The 21703-nt window shown below is 47.5% G+C and overlaps 2 protein-coding genes across 7 annotated transcripts in view; one reads left to right on the top strand and one right to left on the bottom strand.

Annotated features, from left to right (window-relative positions):
• Positions 1-9: 9 nt before the first annotated feature.
• On the bottom strand, positions 10-13800 carry LOC101079650 (RNA-binding motif, single-stranded-interacting protein 2-like). 6 transcript variants are annotated; one of them, XM_029833748.1, is made up of 14 exons: positions 13541-13800; positions 8560-8765; positions 6191-6249; positions 5755-5846; positions 4130-4216; positions 3870-4027; positions 3600-3679; positions 3405-3514; positions 3270-3316; positions 3088-3181; positions 2797-2847; positions 2621-2731; positions 2444-2524; positions 10-2367 (listed from the first exon to the last, which is right to left on the bottom strand). In XM_029833748.1, exons 1-14 carry the CDS (start codon positions 13607-13609, stop codon positions 2290-2292), a joined length of 1323 nt encoding a protein of 440 aa, XP_029689608.1. In that variant the 5' UTR covers positions 13610-13800; the 3' UTR covers positions 10-2289. The 6 variants fall into 6 exon arrangements, with proteins under 6 accessions (XP_029689608.1, XP_029689607.1, XP_011620175.2 ...); XM_029833747.1 differs by having other exon boundaries at positions 8560-8768; positions 13541-13799; XM_011621873.2 differs by having other exon boundaries at positions 4130-4147; positions 8560-8768; positions 13541-13798.
• Positions 13801-18237: 4437 nt separating this feature from the next.
• The window catches only part of lrp1ab (low density lipoprotein receptor-related protein 1Ab), a 59308-nt gene continuing 55842 nt past the window's right edge, over positions 18238-21703 (top strand). The window contains exon 1 of the mRNA XM_011621880.2: positions 18238-18828. Within this exon, the coding sequence (XP_011620182.1) occupies positions 18756-18828 (73 nt within the window). The 5' untranslated portion in view covers positions 18238-18755. The remainder of the gene's footprint in view (positions 18829-21703) is intronic.

The following is a 21703-nucleotide window of genomic DNA, read 5'->3' as shown; positions in this document are numbered from 1 at the left end:
CCACACAAATGTATGAAAAGGTTTTATTTAAAAAAAAAAGTTGATAATGAAAGTCAGAAGTTTGACAGCCGTGGGGTTTTCTATCTAGGCGAGGAACAGAATGATGGCACGGACAGACAGACAGACGGACGGAGCACAGTTCTGCATATAAAGGAGACCGCGGCCAGCTAGCAAACCCATGTGTGACGTGACCTTCAGCTTAAAGAGTTAGCAGCAACAGTTTCTGGACTCGGCCACCGTTCAGTTGTTGCACATTTTCAACACAAAACAACCTTTTTTTTTTCTTTTTTTTTTTGTTTCTGTTTCTTTGTTAGATTTAAGTTCAGAGTAGCTTGAGCGCCCGGAAAACAAATCCCTTCCAGCGAAATAAGGCATTTCTGTGAAGTGGAGCTATTTCAACAAGACTGAAAGGAGTGAGAGGAAAAGAATCCAGAATAAAACACAGTTCAGAGAACCCAGAGTGGACTAAAGTTAGTGGATGAGTGTGACTTATGTAAAACACACACCAGTGGCTGTTGATTTTCTTTGACATTTTCTACACTAAAAAAACACATTTTGGTATTAACGTTCCCTTTTAATGCAACAAGTTCCCTAATAAATGATGAATCGATATTTAAGAAGAAATCTCATTATTTTGTACTAGTAGAGCTTAAAACCCACATCGGGTGGAACAGGAAGTCGTATATAGGCGATCTTCTGTTAAATCTCTGAAATCTGTAATAATGCATTTGTTAGGACAATAAATTAATTGCATAGCTCTTCAGACCGCGGTGGTGTTTTCCAAATATCGGACGGAAGATTTAAAACAAAAAACAGGAAGTAGACACAGAACCAGCTGTGAACAGCCATGGGACTCTGGTATTGCCCATGACCCTCTGTACACAATCTGAATGTACGTTTTTCTAGCAGGATGAGGTAAGTTGAGGTTTTGACTATATTTCTCCAACGTTCTGTAACCTGGCACAGGTGATGAATCCATGATGAGGATGTTCACGGAAATAACTTTAAAAGAAGAAAAACACATTAAAGCATCTTGTGACACAAGACTAAGATGTACACAAACATAAAAATCAGCATTTAAAAAAAGCTGAAAACGTCTATTTCTCACTATCTGAGGCACGCGACACTATCAAAAATAAAATCAAAACTTTGTTTTTGAAAAATAAGACAAATCTGGAGAGTTAAAAAAAAACAACGGAAAAAAATGTTTAAATAAACATTAAAAAAGGGGTGAAAAAAGGGGCCGTGGCTGCCGCTAAATCGCCTCGTGGAGCTCTGATGCAGCTGATCTCCACCTCTGTAACAAAAAAATCAAAAACACCGTTAAAAGCAACTCTCGCCTCACAAAAAAGGATTCAGCTTCCCCCCTTTATAAAAGAGACACGAGAAAGAAAAGAGAAACCACGGCCGTGCGGCCATGTGTTTGGTAGGAAGAACAGCTGAAGCGGAGAGGAAGTTAAAAAGGAGGGAAAATTAATTTAACATCTCTTATTTACAGGCAGCTGTATGGAAGATCCCTGTTGAGGTGGAGCAGCAGTGGACCGAAAACGTGAACCTTCCGTTAATAATCTCAGGAATGCTGCTGTAGAGATCGCTTTAAGGTCTCTAAACTGCGTCTTCCTTCTCCTCTGATTGTCTGCAGCTTTGGGGAGATTGTTGGAACTGAAGTGACAAAAAAAACAAACCCAAACAAACCATAAAAAAACGCGCCAGGGAAGGACTGACACCTGATAAACTGCTACGTCAACAGAAGCTAATCCACGTTAGCACCAGTGAGCTTGATAAAGGACTTCTTCTTTTCAGCTATGTCCATTTAAATAACCTGCACCGATGAAATCAAAGTTGGACCAATGAAGCAAGAAACACACAACGAGGAATTATGTACAAAAAGGCAGGTTCGAACTGAGGCGACGTCAGGATATCTTACAAAAAAAAGAGGAGACATTGTGTTGTAATGTCCGTTTCCTGGTTCAGCTCCCCAGTGTGCTGTAAAGGAATAAGAAGCAAAGATATTTGTAGAGTGTGACTGCTCCGCTCTTCCGTCCCGCCCTCCTGAAGTGAAAGACTTTCCATGGAAGTGAGTTTGTAGAAAACATCTGTCCGTTCTGCGTAACAGTCCGTCGTCCTCCGCGGCGTCGCCCCTGGGTCCCCTGAGCGAGGAAGATCTGGCGCGGAGGTGGCGAGAGTGGCCGACCAGAGACGGGGGCCGCGTGGCCTCGCCGGGCGGTGGGGGACGTGCGCGCGTGCAGAGGCGAACCCCAGGAGCCGTCACCCACCTCGGACCACTCTTCATTTGTTATGCTGGTAGGAGTAGGCTGTGTGTTCTGTGGGCGTCTCTATGGCAACGGACTGTTGGACGGCACTTTCCTGGAAGCGCAGTAGCGAATATTAAGACCGTTGGCAGTTCTTATACATTACAGCGGGAGAGAAAGGAGACCATTACCTCAACTGAGATGTTGGTGGCAGGCACTTGGGTGTACTGGGGGATGTAGGTCCCCTGCATAGACGTGTTTGCAGGCATGTACTGCAGCAGGAAGACAACAGAGGAAAAAGTTCTTCAAGGAACTATTTAAGTGCAGAACGCGCATCAAGAGCCAATCATGGAGGGTGTTCTACTGACTGTTCCGCTGCTGCCTATCGAGAGGTGGTTGAGCTGCTGAGTCAGGGGCCCCATCATCGAGGTGGGGTGAATGGACATGCTGTGGTCCATCCCTGATGTCAGGACCGCTCCCTGGAACAGAGAGGAGTGAGGACGGCGGAGGGATACGGAGAGGAAGGCTTCACAAAGATACTCACTGTGGGCGGCATGATGTACGACTGGTGATGCAACCACGACGGGTTGTGTACCTGTGGGAGAAACAGCACCACTCGTGAGGAGATCACAACCAGCTCTTTCTAAAAGCGCCGTTGTCCTGGAGCTGAAGCCTTGCTTAGCCCGGGAATAACACAGAAAAACATTCCTAAACCCAGTTCCCAGCAGGCCGCTGGTGTTTACTTCTGAACCAGTACGCCTTGGACGTCTCGTTTGTTACGTCGCCCTTAGATTTGAGGAGCATCCCAAAACTTTTGGACTGGAAAAGAACTCACTTGGTAGGCCGACACAGGGGAATGCATGTAAGGAGCGAGGGAAGTCGGCCCAATTATCCGGTTGGTGGCAATGCTATAAGGAGAGGAGTAGAACCTGCAGGGGAAAACCACTGGTGGTTATGGAGTAGACACACACACACACACACACACACACACACACACACACACACAACAGTACTGACCCATTCTGTAAGGCTGTGGTGGGATCATACGTGAGAGTCATTCCTCCCTGGAGATAGGAAGGCAAAGGCTTGTTTCATTTCTGGAGCTGATTGTTGTTCTGCTTCATCAGTGCAGCACAGACAGAACCCACTCACCGTCTCCCCGTCTCTGGTCCAGGGCCGCCCGTTCTGCAGGTACTTTCCTTGGCTCTGGCGCTTCTTCTGGCCTCCGTCAGCAAATTTGCATAGCAAAGGCTCAGGTGGTACTGGATCACAAACAGCTTATTTTTAGGGGCACATTAACGTGGCACTTTGTTGTGGGTGGAAAGGAACCGGAAATAGAACTCTCACCAGGGATTCCAGGCGGCATTTTGATATACTTTCCATTGAAGTGTTGGATGATGGCTTCACATTTCTCTGTCGACTCCATCCTGAGTGGTAGAAGAGTAATTATTACCATCAATTAAGAATGAATTAACAGCGGTGAATTAATTTACATCTCATAAACGAATTAACAGCAACAAGTTACATGTCGACTTATACATTTTATACATCTACTGGCCACCAGGGGGCAAACTCACAATCACACAGACAGACAGACAGACGGACGGACGGACGGACCTGGCAAAGCCCACTCCTCGGCTAGTCCCGTTTGCATCACGCAGGATGCGGGTGGAGATGGCCTGGCTGAAGGGCTTCAACATGTTCTCCAGCTCCTGCTCATCCATGGACAGAGGCAGGTTGGAGATGTACAGGTTGGTGGGGTCCTGCTCCTGTTGCTGAATCCAACACAGGGGAAGGATCAGAGAATGAGGTCCCAGAGCAGACAGATCTATGCATACACCCCGAGCCCTACCCACCATATAAAATAATGATTGTACCTGAAACATGGTGGGGCGCTCCAGTACAACAGAGAAAAACAAACGGCAGAACGAGAGTTCAATCTCACTATCTCGGACACCAGAGAACTTATATTAACACACAAAGTGAAAATGATTAAAACAGCGGTTTTTATAAAGGTCACAAACGTCACTGAAATATAAAAAGCAGAAAAAGGCTGAAATGTCTTGAGGGGACAGCAGGACAGAGCACCGACAACTTTAGAGAGACTCCGTGTTCACAGCTCATCAAGCTGCAGTTTAACACGGCATCAGCTATTCGGGGGACTCGTCTTTACCTGCAGCTGATGGGGGGCTGGTTAATGAGTTCACCTTCATTAGCGGGTGAAGCTCGGGAGGAAGACACCACTTCCAGACCCGCGATACCACAGAGTGATAATTTGCAGTGGATGATGAAAAGTCATTATGTGCTCTCTGGACGGAGACCTTTGGAGACGATATAAAGGACGCACCACACTATCTTCTCCCCACAAGGCAAACATTATTCTCCTGTTTCCCGGATCACGGCAATAATGCAATATGTCACTATTATTCACGCTGCTTTGCTCGTGTAATCCTGACCTTGAATGCAGCACCAGACCAGCTCAGGGTATTCGCATAAATTGGCTTAAAAAAAGAAATAAATAGGTAGAAAGATTTTTGAGACTCATTTGATGCCCTTTAAGCAGCATATTTAGTCCCACTCAAAGGAATTTTCTGACTAACAACATGTAAGAGATATCTAATCTGCATCACCTTATAACCGTCATGCATATTCATCATTCCAGCGCAGATGTGATTAAAATCCTGTAAATGCGGCGTGAATTAATTTCCATCCGATGAATAATGCATGTGCAACCGCGACCTGTGCTGAAGGTGATTTCCCCTCCTCCCCCTCCTCCACCGCAGCCACGATACAGGGGGAGTAGAGGAGACAAGCGGGCTCCTACTGCGAGTGAGTCACACCGAGGGAAGGCGAGCGCCAGCCGCGGCGGATCGGGAGCGAAGTAGCGGCTGAAAACACGTTATTCTGTGAGCAGAGAGCTGTTTGAACGTCGGTGATCCAGCTTTAGGGGAGATCAGCTTTCCTGTGGCGGTGCCACCGTGCGCGTGTGCGCCTCTGAGCGTGCCGTAATCCAGTTGAGCCGAGGCCAGTGCAGGGAATGCGCGTGTTTTTGGGCGTGCGTGCTTGTGTGTGTTGACAGGGCGGATGGTTGGGCACAGGGCCCTGCTGACTGGGGAGCTGCTCAGACACTGAGTCAGATGCCACCAGGGAGAACAGGCAGCTCCTTTGTGCGGAGAGCCCGGAGAGCAGGCCCAGGGACACGCTCCCTCATCGCCATCGCCACGATGGAACACAACACACACTCACACGTTAGGGCATCCTTGGTTTCTTGTTTGTGCACACGCAGATTCTACGGTGCAATAAAAGCCATCAACACACACCCACAAGCAGTGCACTGGTGAAGGCTACACCGAAGGTTACAGGACAGGATATATGCACACATGCACATTTACTGGATCTACTTTAATATGAGAATTCAATTTAATTTCAACAGAACTGATCTGAGGCCCTTTTGGAAGGAATGAATGCACCAAATACTGATGGCTGATCTGGAAGTTCTTACCTTGGCCATCTGAGCCTGGACTCCACCTGACTTCAGCGCCGTCACCGCCTTCTGAGCTGAGGTGGGACTGTCAAAGTCCACAAAGCCGTAGCCTGTGGAGCGGAAGAGCAAAAGAGTTAGGAAAATAAAACAGCTTGAGCGAGAACAGAATTAGCATCTGATTTCTTAATGGAAAGCCTTAATGGGTGAGCTGCAGTCCTGTGTATGATGACACAACCGCTGGAATAAAGCTCCACTTTAATAAAAGCCACAAACCTGAAACACTTCTCTATAAGGAGCCCTATTTCTCTATAACTCTGAAATAATTTCCCAGCCCATCACCATGGCAACAGAGCCTGAATTACATCACTTTGTATCTTTCTAAAAAACGATTGCCTTTATTAAAGTGACAAATAAACATCCATCCAACATTAATATGGCTCCCTGGTGGCCTCACCTTTGCACTTGTTGGTCGTCTTGTCCAGGATGGCCTTGGTGGAAACGATCTTCCCGTACCTGGAAAAACAGCAGCACTCTGGATCATGCCGGCGCTGTGTACAGATAATATCTACCTGTTTACACTCAATATTTGCACTGAAACAGGAGGCCTGCTGATGCTGCTGCCGCTGCTGCTGCACAACGGGCCAATTCAAATTCACACAGCAGAGCCCGTGCATGGGGGAGAATCCTGCTGTCTGATAATGGAGAAGGGGAAAGCTATGGGACACAGGTTAAATAAAACAAGAGAAGCCCCTTGAGTGCATATGAGAAAGGACCATGGATTTCCTTTAATGGATTCATTCCATGATGTCAACGGGGAACAGGCACCCGACACGTCGCGGCAATATGGTGAAAAGTTTGAACAAACACACATCTGTGCCCACTTTGAACCATGTAATCAAGAGAAAGCGGCCATATGCATCCCTGCTGATGCAGAGGACGGCAATTGGCTCAGAGAAACGCTGGTGTGGGGCAGGGCGTCTATCAGTTCCCATCTCTGCAGGCATGTGCATGCAGTGTAATCTGATATGCGTCTCTTTGGCCGGCCTGTCCAATGTTGGCTCTCAGCCATACTCTCGTTCAGCTAACGAGAGCCTCCCAGGGCAGCTCTGGGTCTTATTGCCCCTCCAACCGCCGCCACACCGACCAAGGTTCCTCTGAGTTGGAGGGGCCTATTTTATTCTCAGTTTGACACCATGTCAACCAGGAGAGCGCCTTAAAAAAGGCATGAAACGCATTCAGACTTTGTAAATATTAATGCCGTCGCTTTGCAATCCGGCCATTATTGTTTAACTTGTGAGCTGTTGCATTATGCATCTGTCTTCCTCAATAGCATTATTATTTCATGGCGTTTCTCTGATTCGGAGCTGTTGGATGCAAAACGACTGAGCTGGATGGATGCGTTAGTGCCCTCTTTCTGCACTCTCATCTGCGGCATTACTTCAGGACGGCTGCAGTCCCACCAGTCGGGCCCTTGACTTCACAACCGATGGCGAAGCAGCAAGTTCACTGCACTCCGCTGGCTCCACAGTTCACTTCATCGCAGGCAGGACTTGGTGATGCGGAGCTGGAAGAGGGGCCCGGGACGCAGCCATGTGTGAGAGAACACAGCAGAGTCCGGCCCAATATCCGTCCATGAGAGGGAGACTGGAGGGCGTGAACCGGAGCGGGAGCCAGGCAGCCGGCAACACGACTGCAGGGGCCGGGAATGGAGGAGAAGCCATCACTCGCTCCTCTCTTCCGTCGCTCGCGGCACACACTGCGGGTGAGGGTGAGGGTGGGGGTTGGGTGTGCGTGTGTGTGTATGAGTGTGCGTGTTTGATTTGGCAAATCCTGCATGATGCAGCGCAAAACATTTACAATTCAAACTTGGGCGAAACCGGATAAGCAGTCTGGCCTCCTCTTTCTTTCCTGGCGTTTCCTGCGGCGTGACGCGATCTTTCCTCTCGGTGACCCTAACAGGATCTGATAAGCACCAAAACCCATTCGGTGATTTTATCTCCTGCGCAAAAGCAGAAATTTGAGAACCCCCCCCCCTCCCGACTCCCCTGCAAAACACCACCTGACACACAAACCCTGAACTCCACTCGCTCCTCCCCCTGATTCTCTCCATCCAGCCCTTTTACACCCCCCCTCTCCAAGCCATTGCCCTTGTTTGTCTTTCCCTTTCCCCTGGGCTTGCCATTTCCTGTAGGGTTGGGCGGCCTCATGTGAGCCATATCTTCCAGACAGCTGTAAAATAACAGGCCAGGCTCCCTCACTCTCCCTCGTTTCAGCTCACTTTTTACTCTGGTTCTCTGTAGCAGGCTCCAGAATTCAATTAAATGAAACCAGAGCATTCGTTTCAGCCATTCTTCTACTGATGGCTTAACAAACAGAGATGGATTGGATGCTGCTGTTGCATAAAAGGCTTGAATGATGAGCGCTGATGAGCGGCAGCGGGATGGTATTTATAGTGCAGAATACGTATTTGAATCCGGATAGCGCGTCTCACTTAGGATAAAATGCGAGATCACAGCAAGGAGGACAAAAAAGACATTTGAGCTACCAGTCAATGGAGGACAAAGCACAGAATTACACAAGGGAGGGAGCTAACCGTGGATGATAGCTGTTGAAAAAAGCTGTGCATGTCTGGGCCGAACTAAAATCCTTAGATATGTGTCCAGATTGCTGCCGCTTTTTCCACTAAATAAGTCGCCTTTGTGTTTTAGCCCGGTAGGTGTGCACACAGACAGACCAAATCTGTGCTGGAGGCCTCCATGGGGAGGCTGTTTTAGGGCTCAGGCAGACCAAGGTTGGTCGGGTGTATATGTTGGAGTGACTTACGGTTGACAGAGTTTGACCAGATCCTGGTCTGTGGTCCCCGGGTGGAGGCCACGGATGTAGAGGTTGGTCTTGCTCAGCTGCTCTCCGCCACCGCTGCCGTTGCTGATGGAGGTAGTGATGGGGTTGGTGCTGCTGCCGCTGCTGCTGCTGCTGCTGTTGTTCGGGCTTGGTGGAGCCATGTGATGGTTGGAGGGCGACACATACGTCTGCTGCACAACAGGTTGAAGACATGATCAGATGGAAAATCGTGCAAGGATCACTGTAAAGTGTCCATTTTTACTGCATCCCCTGCTTTCTTCTACAATACTTAACATTTTGCAAAACCTCCAGCAAAAAAAGCACTTTAAAATCACACACTAAGGACCACCTCCTCATCTCCTATCATCCCTCTCTCTGTAAGACATTTGACAATAAAATACTTAAAATGTACACAAGGGACACATTTAACCAGTTTGTACAGTAAAGTTATGCACAGTAAACTTATGTCTCTTGTTTCGCTCCATTTCACAAAGAAAATGTCGCCCCCACAACACAATCCACACGTGACTTTTCCGAGACTAGATTGTTCAAAGCGTCGTTTTAACAACCTGCTGTTTTTACGTACAGAGCGGGGAAGCGGGATCCAATCACAAACGGTCCCAGGAGACACGCATGGAGACACGTTAAACAAGGTGCAAACTGCCCCTAACTGCTTTATAAATTTAAAAACGTACATAAAACCAGAGCCTTCCTCTGACTGCAGCCACACTCTGAACACAACCATCGTCTCTCTCCTCCATGCAGGTATTTGAAGATCATGCTAGCAGATATACATTAAGCTGGACCAAGACTGGATCCTTTGATTTATTTTCAGCCAAAGTCTCAGAGTTCATGAGGCGTTCAGGATTTTTCTTCAAAAACTGCACAAAGTCAAACTTGGCACCGGAGTCCAACATAGTTGAATTCAGAGTACAAAGTGGTTCTGCAGAACAACTACATCACACTGATGATGAAGCGTCACCTTTCTATTGTAAAATGTGGGCGTGGGGACATGGTTTGACCAAGTCCCCTTTCTCTCATTTACCATCTTCGGCCTGTTTTCTATTGGTCTTTCATTACTTCATCCTGTGCCAGTGGCAAGATGAAAGACTTTTCTAATGAACATTCAGTTTCTCGGATTATCTCTTGAAGCTGTGCATGCTGCTCACACACACACACACACACACACACACACACACACACACACACACACACACACACAACATCCTTCCCTGCATTCTGCTGAGATCAAAAGTTGCTGTTGCTGATTTTTTTTCAATAAGGAGACAGCTCAGCTGTCCTTATCATCAGCGCTCTTTCTTCTATTAAAAAAAGGAGCCATTTATTTAGGAGGAGGCAACAGTTTTGATGAGTTCCCAGGTAGACACGACCTTCAGACAGCAGCAACAGTTCCGCTAGTACCTTTTTGGAATAATAAGCATTCCTTACAAACGTCATGGTCCACTTACAAAGGTCAATACAAGTCGATATATGGTAATACAGGTTAGTCTTTGTCTTATAATCGGAATAAAAGAGAGATTTCTAATAAAGACAGGGACCGTGGGGGCCAAAATCAACTGCCAGGTGGTGTTTCCTCTTCTGCTGCAGTAGGAACCGTTTGATTAGTTTATGTCAAAGCACCCCCCCCCCCACAACCCCCAAACAATGGGATGGCTTGTTGAACACCACAAGGTCAGTCCTGGAGCACTGGCTTATTAACTGGGAGGGAGTTGCCAGAACAGTGCCGGAATCTGGCTAATTGTTTGTTTTTTCTCTGAATCTGCTCTTGAAGCAAAGATTTTTTTTTAAAAACGAGGACTTAGACGTCTGTCGAGAAAAGATGACGACGCACCATGTTTAAAAACCCACAAGTTAAACAATACAAAACCGACCCGCGTTCAGCGAGCCACATCTGGACCGGATGATTAGCGACTCAGCAGCACATTTCTTATGAGAATTCTGGAGAAAATAGCATAATGTCAGAAATCAGTAGACCTTCTGAGGGAGGTGACTAACCCAGCCCTGCTACATTTAGGCCAAATTGCAGCATTTCTTTTATGTTTGTCTCTAAAAGAATGCCCAAACAGATGAAGTCTCACTCGTGGAATCAAAAGCCATGAATGAGCATATGAATATGGTTGTGCTCATTTCCCAGCTGCCTTTTTCCGCCTCAAACGGTCTCCAAAGGAAGGATTCTCCAGTCGGCTCACTCTCAGGCTGAGGAAATCACCAAACCCATTCATCTGGGTCTTCTCCTCTAATCTCTCTCCATTCTTTGGCATCAATGGAGCGCTGTTTGTTTTTCGATAATCGCGGCCTCTTCCTCAGCGAAGGCGTCTCGCATGGTCTATCAGGAGGGATGCACCTGCGGAGGCCCGGGGAGATCGGATCTGACGGCAGACCGAGGCGGGCCAGCGAAGCCTGTCTAATTGGGATCTGAGCTTGTTAGCGGAAGGCGCTAATCCCCGTCATGTGCTCCCAAGTCAGAAGGTAGCGTCTCAGTTTTTACCCACCAAACACATCCGCACCTCCTCGCCCATCTGCCCCGGCGCCAACTCCGGTGCCGCCCATGTAGTGACAAATGTGCTGATGTAAACGTGTGCAAATCTCCTTTAGAAAGGAAGGTCAGACCAAGCGTGAGAGGAAGTTCAAATGAGCAACTTTCTGCTTCTTATTCTCTGAGAGGGAAGCATCTTTAAAAGGACCACCATGTTCCCTCTAATGGTCATCTCCTGAGATTCCCAACATTCCGCCGCAGCGCATACATGTGTGTTTCCCGACTGGAAGCAGGGGCAGATGTTTTACGTTTAAGATTAGAGTACAAGCTGTCACCGTTAAATTGGACATTCCTGGAGGGATCCCAGTTCAGTGGGAGGGAGCCTTCCTGACAAGACACAATAAAACTTGATGTATGTCAGGAATCCTTCCTGTGCACATGGACGCTTACCCGGGTAGAGTAAAAAAAAAAAAAGAAAACACTGGAAATGAGACAATTATTCACAGTTCATAACATATCCATCTTATCCTGGCCATGAACAATTGACCTTTCAATGTCAGCCATGAAATAAGAGGTAAACACAACTCCGCCTGCTGAATTAAAGAGCTCTTTTCTTTACCGAGCGTATAACCGACATTCACTGCCTCACTGCTCCTCCTAGAAACACCTGTGGTGAATTTACAGTTTTAGGGGAAAAGCTTCCCACCATATTGTCATAACTGGACACACACACTTCCTGCAGTTGGTTCTCTCATTTAATTACCATCTTTGCATTTCGCAGCCCTTTTAAAAATTATTTTCAAAATAAAATACATCATCGAACCAGCAAAATGCTTTTTAACAAATGAGGTGTAAGAGAGGAAGAATCCCATATTTTGGTGTCCTACCTGACCCTCTAGACAGCCTTTCAAAGTGGAAAAAATCATAATTTTACAGCCAGACTCGCTTTAAACTGTATTTCTGCCGCTGCGGGCAGAAAAATAAACAGCCGGCTGTGGGAAGAGCCAAGAAAACTGCTGAAACGAATGTCCTCTAGCTAAAAAGGTGAATTGGCTTCTTCTCCTCGGTCGATCCTGTTTCAGCGAAGCACCAAGAAAATCTCAGCAGACGCTTTTTTTAAAAGAAGTCATGTTTCAGTGAGTCTCCCAGCACCGAGAGAGAGAAACATGCTTATGACTGGTGATTCACCGGGAATGGGGAATGCTCAGGATGGTTTCTCCATGTGAAACTGAGACAAGAAATCAAGGTATGCGCAACACACAGGGGAGGGGAGGGGAGGGGAGGGGAGGGTGGGAAGGAGTTAATCGAAAGCAGAGGAAAGGGAGGAAATCTCTTAATCCTTTCTTTTCTCCGCCCTTTTTCCCGTAGTAAAAGACACAGACCAGGGGTTAGCGCTGGATTTACAAGTCCTGTCTCTGTGTGTGACTTTGGCGCTCTAACAAAGCGAGACGCTCAGCAAAACGTGGCTGCGCGTCTCCTTTCAGGGAAAACGGTCGTATCTTGCAGAACACCCCCCTCTGAAGTGTCCACATTGTCTGAATTTGGGGATTCCAGGAATTCCAAGGCATTAATCTGAACAATCTGTATTCCTGCCAGCCATGAGGCAGCAAAGGGGTGATTCCAGCTTTCCTCAAACATCATCAGAGATGTGCTGAGACGGGGACGCCGCTGTCACAGTCCAGCTGCAACAGATCTGGGTTCAACACCCTGAGGAACTGGCAGATCTTCAACATGACATTTTTAGGACTTCACAAAGGTCACTTGAATTATATCCTGCAAAATGAGCAGACAAGTGGTTTTTTGGGGGAGGGGGGCGGGGGTGGATGTCATGTCCCAGAGTAATTCGCACCTACAAATCAGAGGACACCAAACCTGTTTCTTTTGCCTTCACTGATGGCCCAACATATTCAACTTTCCTCTTTGACCATGCAGAGCGTCAATCATCAGCGGTGGGGTTAAAGGGGTGGGGCAAGTCGCGACGCGTAAAAGACGCGAAAAGAACTTCACTAACGCGTTCAAATCAAAGAGTACCTTTTAAACACAAAAGCACGGCTCACGCAAGCCACACAAGCTGTTCTTTAAGGTCATTTCCCTGCTACGTTTGGCTTGCTCTGTCTCCTCCGAGCATCTCATTAGTAATCCACGGCGACTGTGTGCAGCCTGCGCACGGCGACCGTAAAATGAGGAGAAAAAAGAAGAAAGGAAACTGAAGTAGTAACCCACAAACATAGAAACCGCCCCGTGTTAGTTTTAATGCCGGCATAACACGGGGGAGAGCCCGAAACAGGCATTAAAAGAGCAGTTCTAGAGTTTAAACGTCGCCTGGGGTCCACTTTTCAAGGACACTGCAGCTTAAACAGCCGAGCAGCATTAAACTGAGGCGGCGGAGCTCGAACAAACAGCCGCATTGAAACGTTCCTTCTAAGGGAGAGAGAGTAAGAAGTGGGCTTCGGTAGCGGTACTCACCCTCTTGCTGTTTTTGCCGGTGTAGCCGTTGTGTTGGTTGATTCCTGTCCTTGGCACGGAGAGCAGCATTTTTACGCGGAGCCGTGTCCGGGGGAGCGGAGAGAGCGGAGCGGAGCGGAGCGGAGCGCAGAGCCGAGGCAGTCAGCTGACGTCAGCCGCGAGGGGGCCCGATCTGCCCAGAGCTGGAACACTGGCTCATCTGACTTCATCTCACAGTCCTCCATCCGTCACAACCCCACCGGTGCCCTGACTAATCAGCTGCTCCAAGGGTCACCATCACCATAAGAAAAAGATTGCAAACTGGAGTCCCACGCAGCAAAGAAGAGTTTGGCCGGTTGCCACAGCAGGTTTTCCCTTCGTGCCCTCTGTGACCTTTTGGTCCGTGTGAGGTCAGATTTACTCACAGATGAACCTTACATTCAGGAAAAGCTACATACATGATGGACCGACTCTCCCTCTTTAGTTGGAAGTAGATCTGGATGAATGCAAAGAAAACAACGAACGATAAAATAGATTTGTTGAATGTTCTCATTAACTAGTGAATTAACTTAAGTTCGCAAATACTCAACTTTACATCCTATATCACAGTCAAAACTGCATCAATATCATCTTAAAGGTCAGCAGAGGACAGAAAAATACTCATTTGGTGCATACGTTGAAGAACAATAATGAGCCATATACCTAGAAAATGACATTGAGGTCATGGAACTGGTCAAACTGGGATTTGACACTGCTGACACTGGGAGCTGCATTTAAATGCTGCTGGGATCAAATCTTGTCCTTCAAATTTCCTCCAGTGACTCATTTGTGATGAATTTGGACAGCTGTCGTCATCTGAATCAAAATGTGCATCAACAAGAGTTGCTGGGGAACTAAATCCCCCCGACACGTTCGCTTTTTCTTGCGTGTCCAGACTGATGAGGCCCCGAGTGAAGAACACATACGCAGACGTTCACTCGGCCGAATACGCCGTGTTCTTTAATACGGCTGCTATTTGCATAGAACAACAGCAGCTGCAAATTTCAGCTGGACGGGCACACTGTGTGTGTGTGTGTGTGTGTGTGTGTGTGTGTGTGTGTGTGTGTGTGTGTGTGTGTGATTGTGGAGGGATTTCACTCTGATTTCATCACATGTGGTCAGATGGTCACAGAGAGCTGAATTCACAACACACTTGCGTGCGAACACACACACACACACACACACACGCACACACACACACACACACACACACACACACACTTACGAAGTCCAAAAAGTGATGCGGCGATGCCATTTGCATAATAACACACTTCTTCTGCACCCTGCCAGTATTCTGGTGAGACGGATATTGACGCTTTTCCGACTGGAACGTTTTCAAACCACAATTAGGTCACTCGGCACAGCCCCCCGTTTCAACAATCTATGCAATGTTATGATGTGTATGCGCACGCGCATGCGTGCATGTGTGTGTGTGCGTGCATGTGCTCAGCCAGATGGGCTGTGAGTTGTGCAGAGCTCAAGGACAGTTTGGGGAGTGACTCAGTAAGCAAAATGGCTCAGCCAGACAGGAACACACGCGCACACACACACACTCACACACACACACTCACGATTCACCAGTGACGGGAATGTGGGGGCCTTCTGGGAACCGCCTTCAGACTGAGTTTCCTCTACCAAAGAAACTCATCTTTCATCCAATTTTCTTGTTTTGCACAAAACAACCGACCGAATCTGAATGATGGCTTGTAAACACAGTCACAGCGACCCCAGAACAACTTCAGCTAAGTCCTGACAAAATTTGGAACTGATTTAAAGGTTTCGTTACTACAGATCATGGATACAAGCAGAAAAAGGTGTTTAAAATCAGAGTGGACACATTTAAATTGCACATATTCAAGCTGTGAACTCGATTATTACGGATCAAACCTCACTTCACTTTTAACAGCAAAAGTTCACATCCATTTTTTCCAAATGCGGATTTTTGAACTGAACTGGTTTGATTTTTAACTAAGATTACATCCCCAATCTTCCTTGAAACATTAATCCACACAAGCAGCAGAGTTCCTAAAGAAATCAAACTACAATATTACTTTGGGTTGTTGTTCTTTTTTAGGAATTATGCTGCTTTAGCGGATGAGGGGTGCATTTGGAGACGATGCAGGTGTTGTTTTATCCAGAAGGTTAATATCAAATAACAGCTGCGTGGTCTCCAAATGCACCCCTGAGAAAATGTCCTGCTTTTGGACTGGGAGTGTGATTGTTATTGGACTGTATGGGGCTGGTTGCACATGTAGGAGAGCTGAGTTGTATGTGTGTGGGTGTGTGCATGTGTGTGGGTGTGTGTATGTGTGTGGGGGGTGTTGCATGTTGGGGGGCCGTGAGTGCATGCTCTGCATTCCTCAGGTATTGTCAGCATAGCCTGCTCCATAATCACCTCTCTGTGGAACACGCACCCAGCTAAATAGCAAACTGAAGGGGAACAAGCAAATGCCAGAGACGGATAAACTGAGCTGGAATATCAGCTGGTCATTTCTACAAAGACTATTGGGGGGGGGGGGGGTTGCAAAGGTGCAGGCAGGGCGTTTCTGATTAACTGCAGCGACACATCCATCTCGCTATGTGACATTCAGAACCAGAACCATCCATCTTCCGTCAAGGACCCCTGGGCTGACTGGGTAATGACATTAGCCAAGCAGACCTTGACATGTGAACCCAGCATCGGGCTGCAGAGGGTAGACGCTCTCCCCAGCCACCTTTATTCTTTCATTGCTTCCCTCAGATGTCATCGGCTTCATCAATAGCGCTGCCGTTACAGGTTCCCTCTGTCTGGGAAACTCTCCTCTCCTTCCTGCACCCTGCTTCATCTCCTTGGCTGGCTCCCCCAAAAACTGAGGGATTGTGTGCAGATGTGCCTGGAGAGAGGCCAGCCCCTCTGCCCTGGGAGAACATGTGGTCTGGGAGTGTTTACGCTGGCGCTCTTTCAACCTGTCTCCCACACAGCAAGCTGGCGTCTGACTCTGCTCGATGACAATGCTCCACCGTGCTCCCACTGGAGGGGCTTTCTGAGGTTGGGGTGACACCGGCAATCATGTTGACACACCTGGAGAGTTGGTGGTGTGAATAAACACACTCTCTTGACATAAACTCCATTTAAACACTGAGAAGCAAAGTTTGACTGATTGAAAGAAAAGAAACTCAAAAGCACAGCTCCTTATGGATACAGTCTGGATGCGTTCCATAGAATTAGAAGCCTAAATTCAGTAGAGACATGTTTTTGGATAGATTCTTAGCATACTTCACATTCCCGTCCCCCCCTTCCTCCTTGATTCAGACTCTGAGCAAAACTCTGCATGCAAAAAAGAGACCTGACATGGACGAATAGTCTTAACACCAGTGGCACCAGCGTGAAATACACACTGGCAGTTTTTACTACCCGTGATTGAATGCATGTGGGAGAGGGAGGCATGCTCCACACAAAGAGTAATTTATGAGCATTTTAGTCTCTGAATGTCTGTCTGTGGTGGAGGCGAAGCTGTCTGAACCAAATGACTCCCAGATCAAAGCATTCTTAGAGGATGTTCCTTGTAAAATTTTACCCAGTTCTTTTCTCGTTTATTATTTTTGCCGCGCGTTAAAATGCAGTGTGGATGTGTAGTGCCCCCTGCAGGCGAGTAACAGTAATGGAGATGTTCATTCATAAATGTTGACGTCTTTGAAGAATATTTTAATCATTTCTGTTAAGATTTACGGTGATTGTTCGGTATTTTCCTTCAGGAGCGCCCCCCTTCAGCATTCGGTGTAAAATTTAGTCCTTATTAAAACAGCCAATTTTATTTGTGTTAATGTCAAATAGTGCAAATAATGGCCGTAGAAAGCACAGAATAGGCTATAAAGTAAATTCGTATTACAATTCGTATTTTGGATTATTGCAGAAAATCTCCAGCCTTTTATTTGTCTGTTGTTGATCGATCGAACTGTTGAAGTGAATCATATTTGTACGTTTTCCTACATCATTTCTGCTAAAGTGTACGAAGTTTCAAGCATATTTGCCTTGTTAACAACTTTAGGAAGAAATCAAACAAAAAATATCCAAAGCGTTTGTCTTAATTTAATGGCCACGAGGGGGCGCCGTTCACAGTGAAATTGAGAGGGTCGGGACGTCACAGGATTTTCCCCTTCAACCTGTTTTTGTAATCATTTGTGGAAATAATGTGCAAACATGACGTTAGATGAGATGGCAAGTTCAAAGAATAAAACATTTTCAGGGACTTGGATGAATTGACTTATCAAGAATTCTTTAAATGACGAGGCACATTTCGTCACCTTTCAAAAATCCCCCCCCCCCCCACACACACACACAGACACCTAAATCTGCCTCCTATGATGCTGCCCACTTCATGCAAAAATCTCTTGAAAAACTTTTTAAAATCCGATTATTTTAAGAGGCGACAGTTTGACTGACTGGTGTTCAAAATATTTTTGCAAACCTTGATTTCACGGCTGTTTATCTGAAGGACCAGATTTCTTTGCATAAATATTGAGCCAACATGGCTGCAGCCGGAGCTGCAGTTTCTGGCCGCGCCGCTTCTCTCTCCCACCTCCACCGCGCACGAAAAAGCGCATGAAATCGGAGAAAAGGAGGCGTGTTTGGGCATGCGCACACGCCGCTTGCCGCTCGGTTATCCATTTTTTTTAAGGCTTCGAGTTTACGTCACAGGCTCGTCCACACGCTGCAGCCACAGACCCACCATCCACTCATGCAACCACGGGCGCAGCGCACATCGTCGCTCCTTGGATGAAACAAACAAACAAACAAACAAAGACGCCTGTTCTCCTTTAAAAAAAATCCATCTCCACTGTTCGGCACGGAATAAAGAGAAGAGGAACCGGGCGGCTGTAGGACCAGTGAAGGATTCCAGTGGCATGGTGTGGTGAAAAGCGAGCCCCCCCAGCAGCAGCGAGCAGCAGAGACGGAGGTTACCCTGTGCATCATGTTCGAATGCCGATAATCAATTAGAAGTACATGAGTGTGGCGCTGCACCGCATCTAGCCTGCTCGGGCTTTTGTTGCTGGAGTCCGTCTGAAGCGGCCACCGTGCCAGGGCTGAGGGCGCAACCAGAAAGGACAACCGGAGAGGTTCGGATGAGGTGGTGGATCGGGTTGGAAGGTTGTAGAAATCCAGTCAACTTTCTCTAATCCTTTTGTCACGTCGGTGCCACGGAGCATTGCTCGGGAGATGGCGGTGAGGCTGCTCTACTTGGGATTAATACTCTGCATGGAGATCTCGTCTCCTCACGGGGTAACCGTAGGTAAGAAGCCCGATTGTTGTCCTGCATTGTGGTACTTTCCCCCCCCCGTAGAGCATCTATGCACAGGCCAGAGTTTAAGCCGATGCTGCAGAAAGGTTTCCTCCTGCTGAACACACAGCTGTCTCATCGATTATCGGCAGCCTGATCGGAATAAACAAGCCCCTCTCGGACAGAATGGGCCTGCTCCCGCTCGGATGGCAGATAGTGAGGTTATTCACTGAATATTCAGCAGGTAAAACGGCGCCTCTTAACGCCAGCCAGCCCTTTTCAGCAAACCAGCATGTCTAACTGGGAAGAATACGCTCAACAAAAACACCATTCCTAATACAATCTATCCGGCTGCAGCTGATGGCTCCCATTCAAACCAGTCAACACCAGCCGGCAAATCAGTCTGTCCCCAGACCTTCCAGAACCGCCCGTCTGGTCGAATTTGGCGTGTGTTCGAGGCGAATTTGGCGCAGATGAGGCAGCGTTTGTTTGTCTGCCTGTGGAGCTGTGATCATGGCGCTGACTTGTCCCGACGTGTAGCCTCAGTCAGTGGGAACCTTTGGCTTTTAGTGACAGACATGTGGTGACTCCTACTGAAAGGGAAAAGTGGTGGAAGTCACCTTTTAAGCCCCCCTGAGAGTGCCATCACTCCAGATTCCCTGATGGCAGTAAGAGACATTAAATGCACCGCGGCCCCTGTGACGGATGGTGGGGGACTCCATTGAGTAGTTCAGTCTGAAATGTTTTCTGTGTGTTACAGAAACGGCAATGGAGTTTGTTCACAACAAACACCTGCTTCTTCCAAGCTTCCAGGACTATATTATCATTTTGTGAATGTGACAAAGGTAAAACGTGCCGAAGCTGATATCAGTCTCTTGTTAGAGCGCCACCAACTAATGCGCATTTCCCTTTTTTAACCAACATTCTGTTGACTCCACAACATCAAGTTCCAGTTTCCGTCAACTGGTGAACCTCTACTGGGTATAGCTGGAGGTTGTTGGGCCAGGTGGGAGCTCCTCCCCAGTATGCAACATCTGGACACAGGGAAACCATTAATTCAGCTCTGATGTGTCGGTGGGGGAGTGGGGGTGACCCAGCCGAAGAGCTGCAGGGTGAGGGCGGGTGAGGCGAGAATAAACTTCAGGACTTCACTCAAACGAGCTCTGTAGCGGCCGGTTGCGTAACAGGCGGGCGGGCAGAAATGGAGGCGCTCTGTGCACGTTACGTCACCGGCAGGAGCACCGGAAAGGTAGAAAACGGCCCAGTGAGCACATCCGAACCCTCGGGCTTGACCTGGGCCAGATTAGCGAGGAAGTGACGCATTCGTGTGCAATTCCCTCCCAAAAAGTTGTTTCCAGACTGGCGAATATAGAGTTCATTACCTCATTTCATCCTTACTGTGATGACTTGATTCATCCCTGCTTTCCAAACACATTATGTAACACATAGGATTTATGTCACCAAGTGGTCCATGTTGGATAAGTCGCTCAGCTCACACCTCAGTACAAACTTTATGGGCAGAGCCCTCCCGGCGGTGCAGAGTGTAAATCTGGGCCTGCGGACGCTGAATTCCTGAGCAGCGTTCGCCTGACCCATTTTTAAGGGGAACTTGACTTACATTCTTCCCCTCAAGTGTCAGTGGAAACATCTGGGGAAAATGCAGCGCCTCCCGAACAAATTCAGCAGGTCGTTTTTAATGGAGCGGTCAGGGGCAGCTGAGCCCACCTCACATCCGGTGACGGTGCCTTTAAGGTGCAAACCCCTGATAAAAGGGGTGCATTCCTCTTTTCCCCCTCCATTCCATGCACTTCAATCCACCCCGCTGCAAGTGAAGGCGGCGGTCTGACTGCTGTGCGTCTTAGCCGTGGTTCCTGGTGTGCTGAAGGCATGAGAGCGCAGATTAAAAGAGTGCTTGTTGCTTTGTGGTGCGCAGTAATCACTGTTTATTGCTAGCATCACTGTTGACTCTTTTTTTTTTTTTTCCATGTCTGAGGCCAAAAAAGGAACTGGCTGCTTTAAGGAAATATGGAGTGTGGGAGTGTGTTACAGCAGATCTGTAGGATCCACAGGACTTTAGGAGCTGGTGTAGTCGTCTGTCCACTTATTGCTTTCATGTGATGAGATTAAAGATGTGTCACATCTGAAAAATGTTCCGATTGACGGGTCTTGTTTACCCTGCACACGTGGGCTTGCTTTGAGTGTTGTGTTTGAGGCCTCTTACCGCTGTCAGAATAACGAACTCCTCACCAGAGGCCTCCAAAGGACCACACAGGTTAAGAGTTTCTGGAGACCGTCAACTGCCGCCGGCGTGCACCTCGCCTGCCAGCTCTGTGTTTGATTTTACTAGCTGGGGCCCTGGTTTGACATGGCAGCTGGCAGGCCAGGTGATCAGATAGATGCAGATCCATCGTTGACTTTGAAGGTGGACTGAAGCATGGGTTTCAGTGGCGTTTGAAACCAACAGATCTGCTCACAGTTTGGCAGAGATTCCTTTAAGTTCCTGTGACGCTCCAGCAGCTGAGAACACTTCAGCAGCGTGGCGGGAGATGTTATCATCAAACTGCACACAAATCAAAAAGATAATGAGCAGCAGTCAGAAAGTTCTCCTAATCTTTAGAGTTGTGTTTGATGCCAATAATACTCACCTTTATTGGTTTAAGGCATCATTCTTAATACTGTAGTAGACCAATAAAATTGGGCAGATATTGTAAAATTTTAACCCTGTCCTAAACTTTTACTTCCTTAAATGTGTCGGTTAATAAATGTCCCAGAAAAACTTTCCCTGGTTTAATCATAAGAAAAATGGAAACACTCCTCATTCACTGTTGGTCAACGTTGCAGTGCTGTGGTAAAATTAGGCTTACCCTTTCTGTGGCACCGCTGAGAA

The sequence above is a fragment of the Takifugu rubripes genome, chromosome 3, assembly GCF_901000725.2.
Source record: "Takifugu rubripes chromosome 3, fTakRub1.2, whole genome shotgun sequence".
Classification (NCBI taxonomy): domain Eukaryota; kingdom Metazoa; phylum Chordata; class Actinopteri; order Tetraodontiformes; family Tetraodontidae; genus Takifugu; species Takifugu rubripes.
This window is presented reverse-complemented; position numbering and strand designations above follow the sequence as displayed.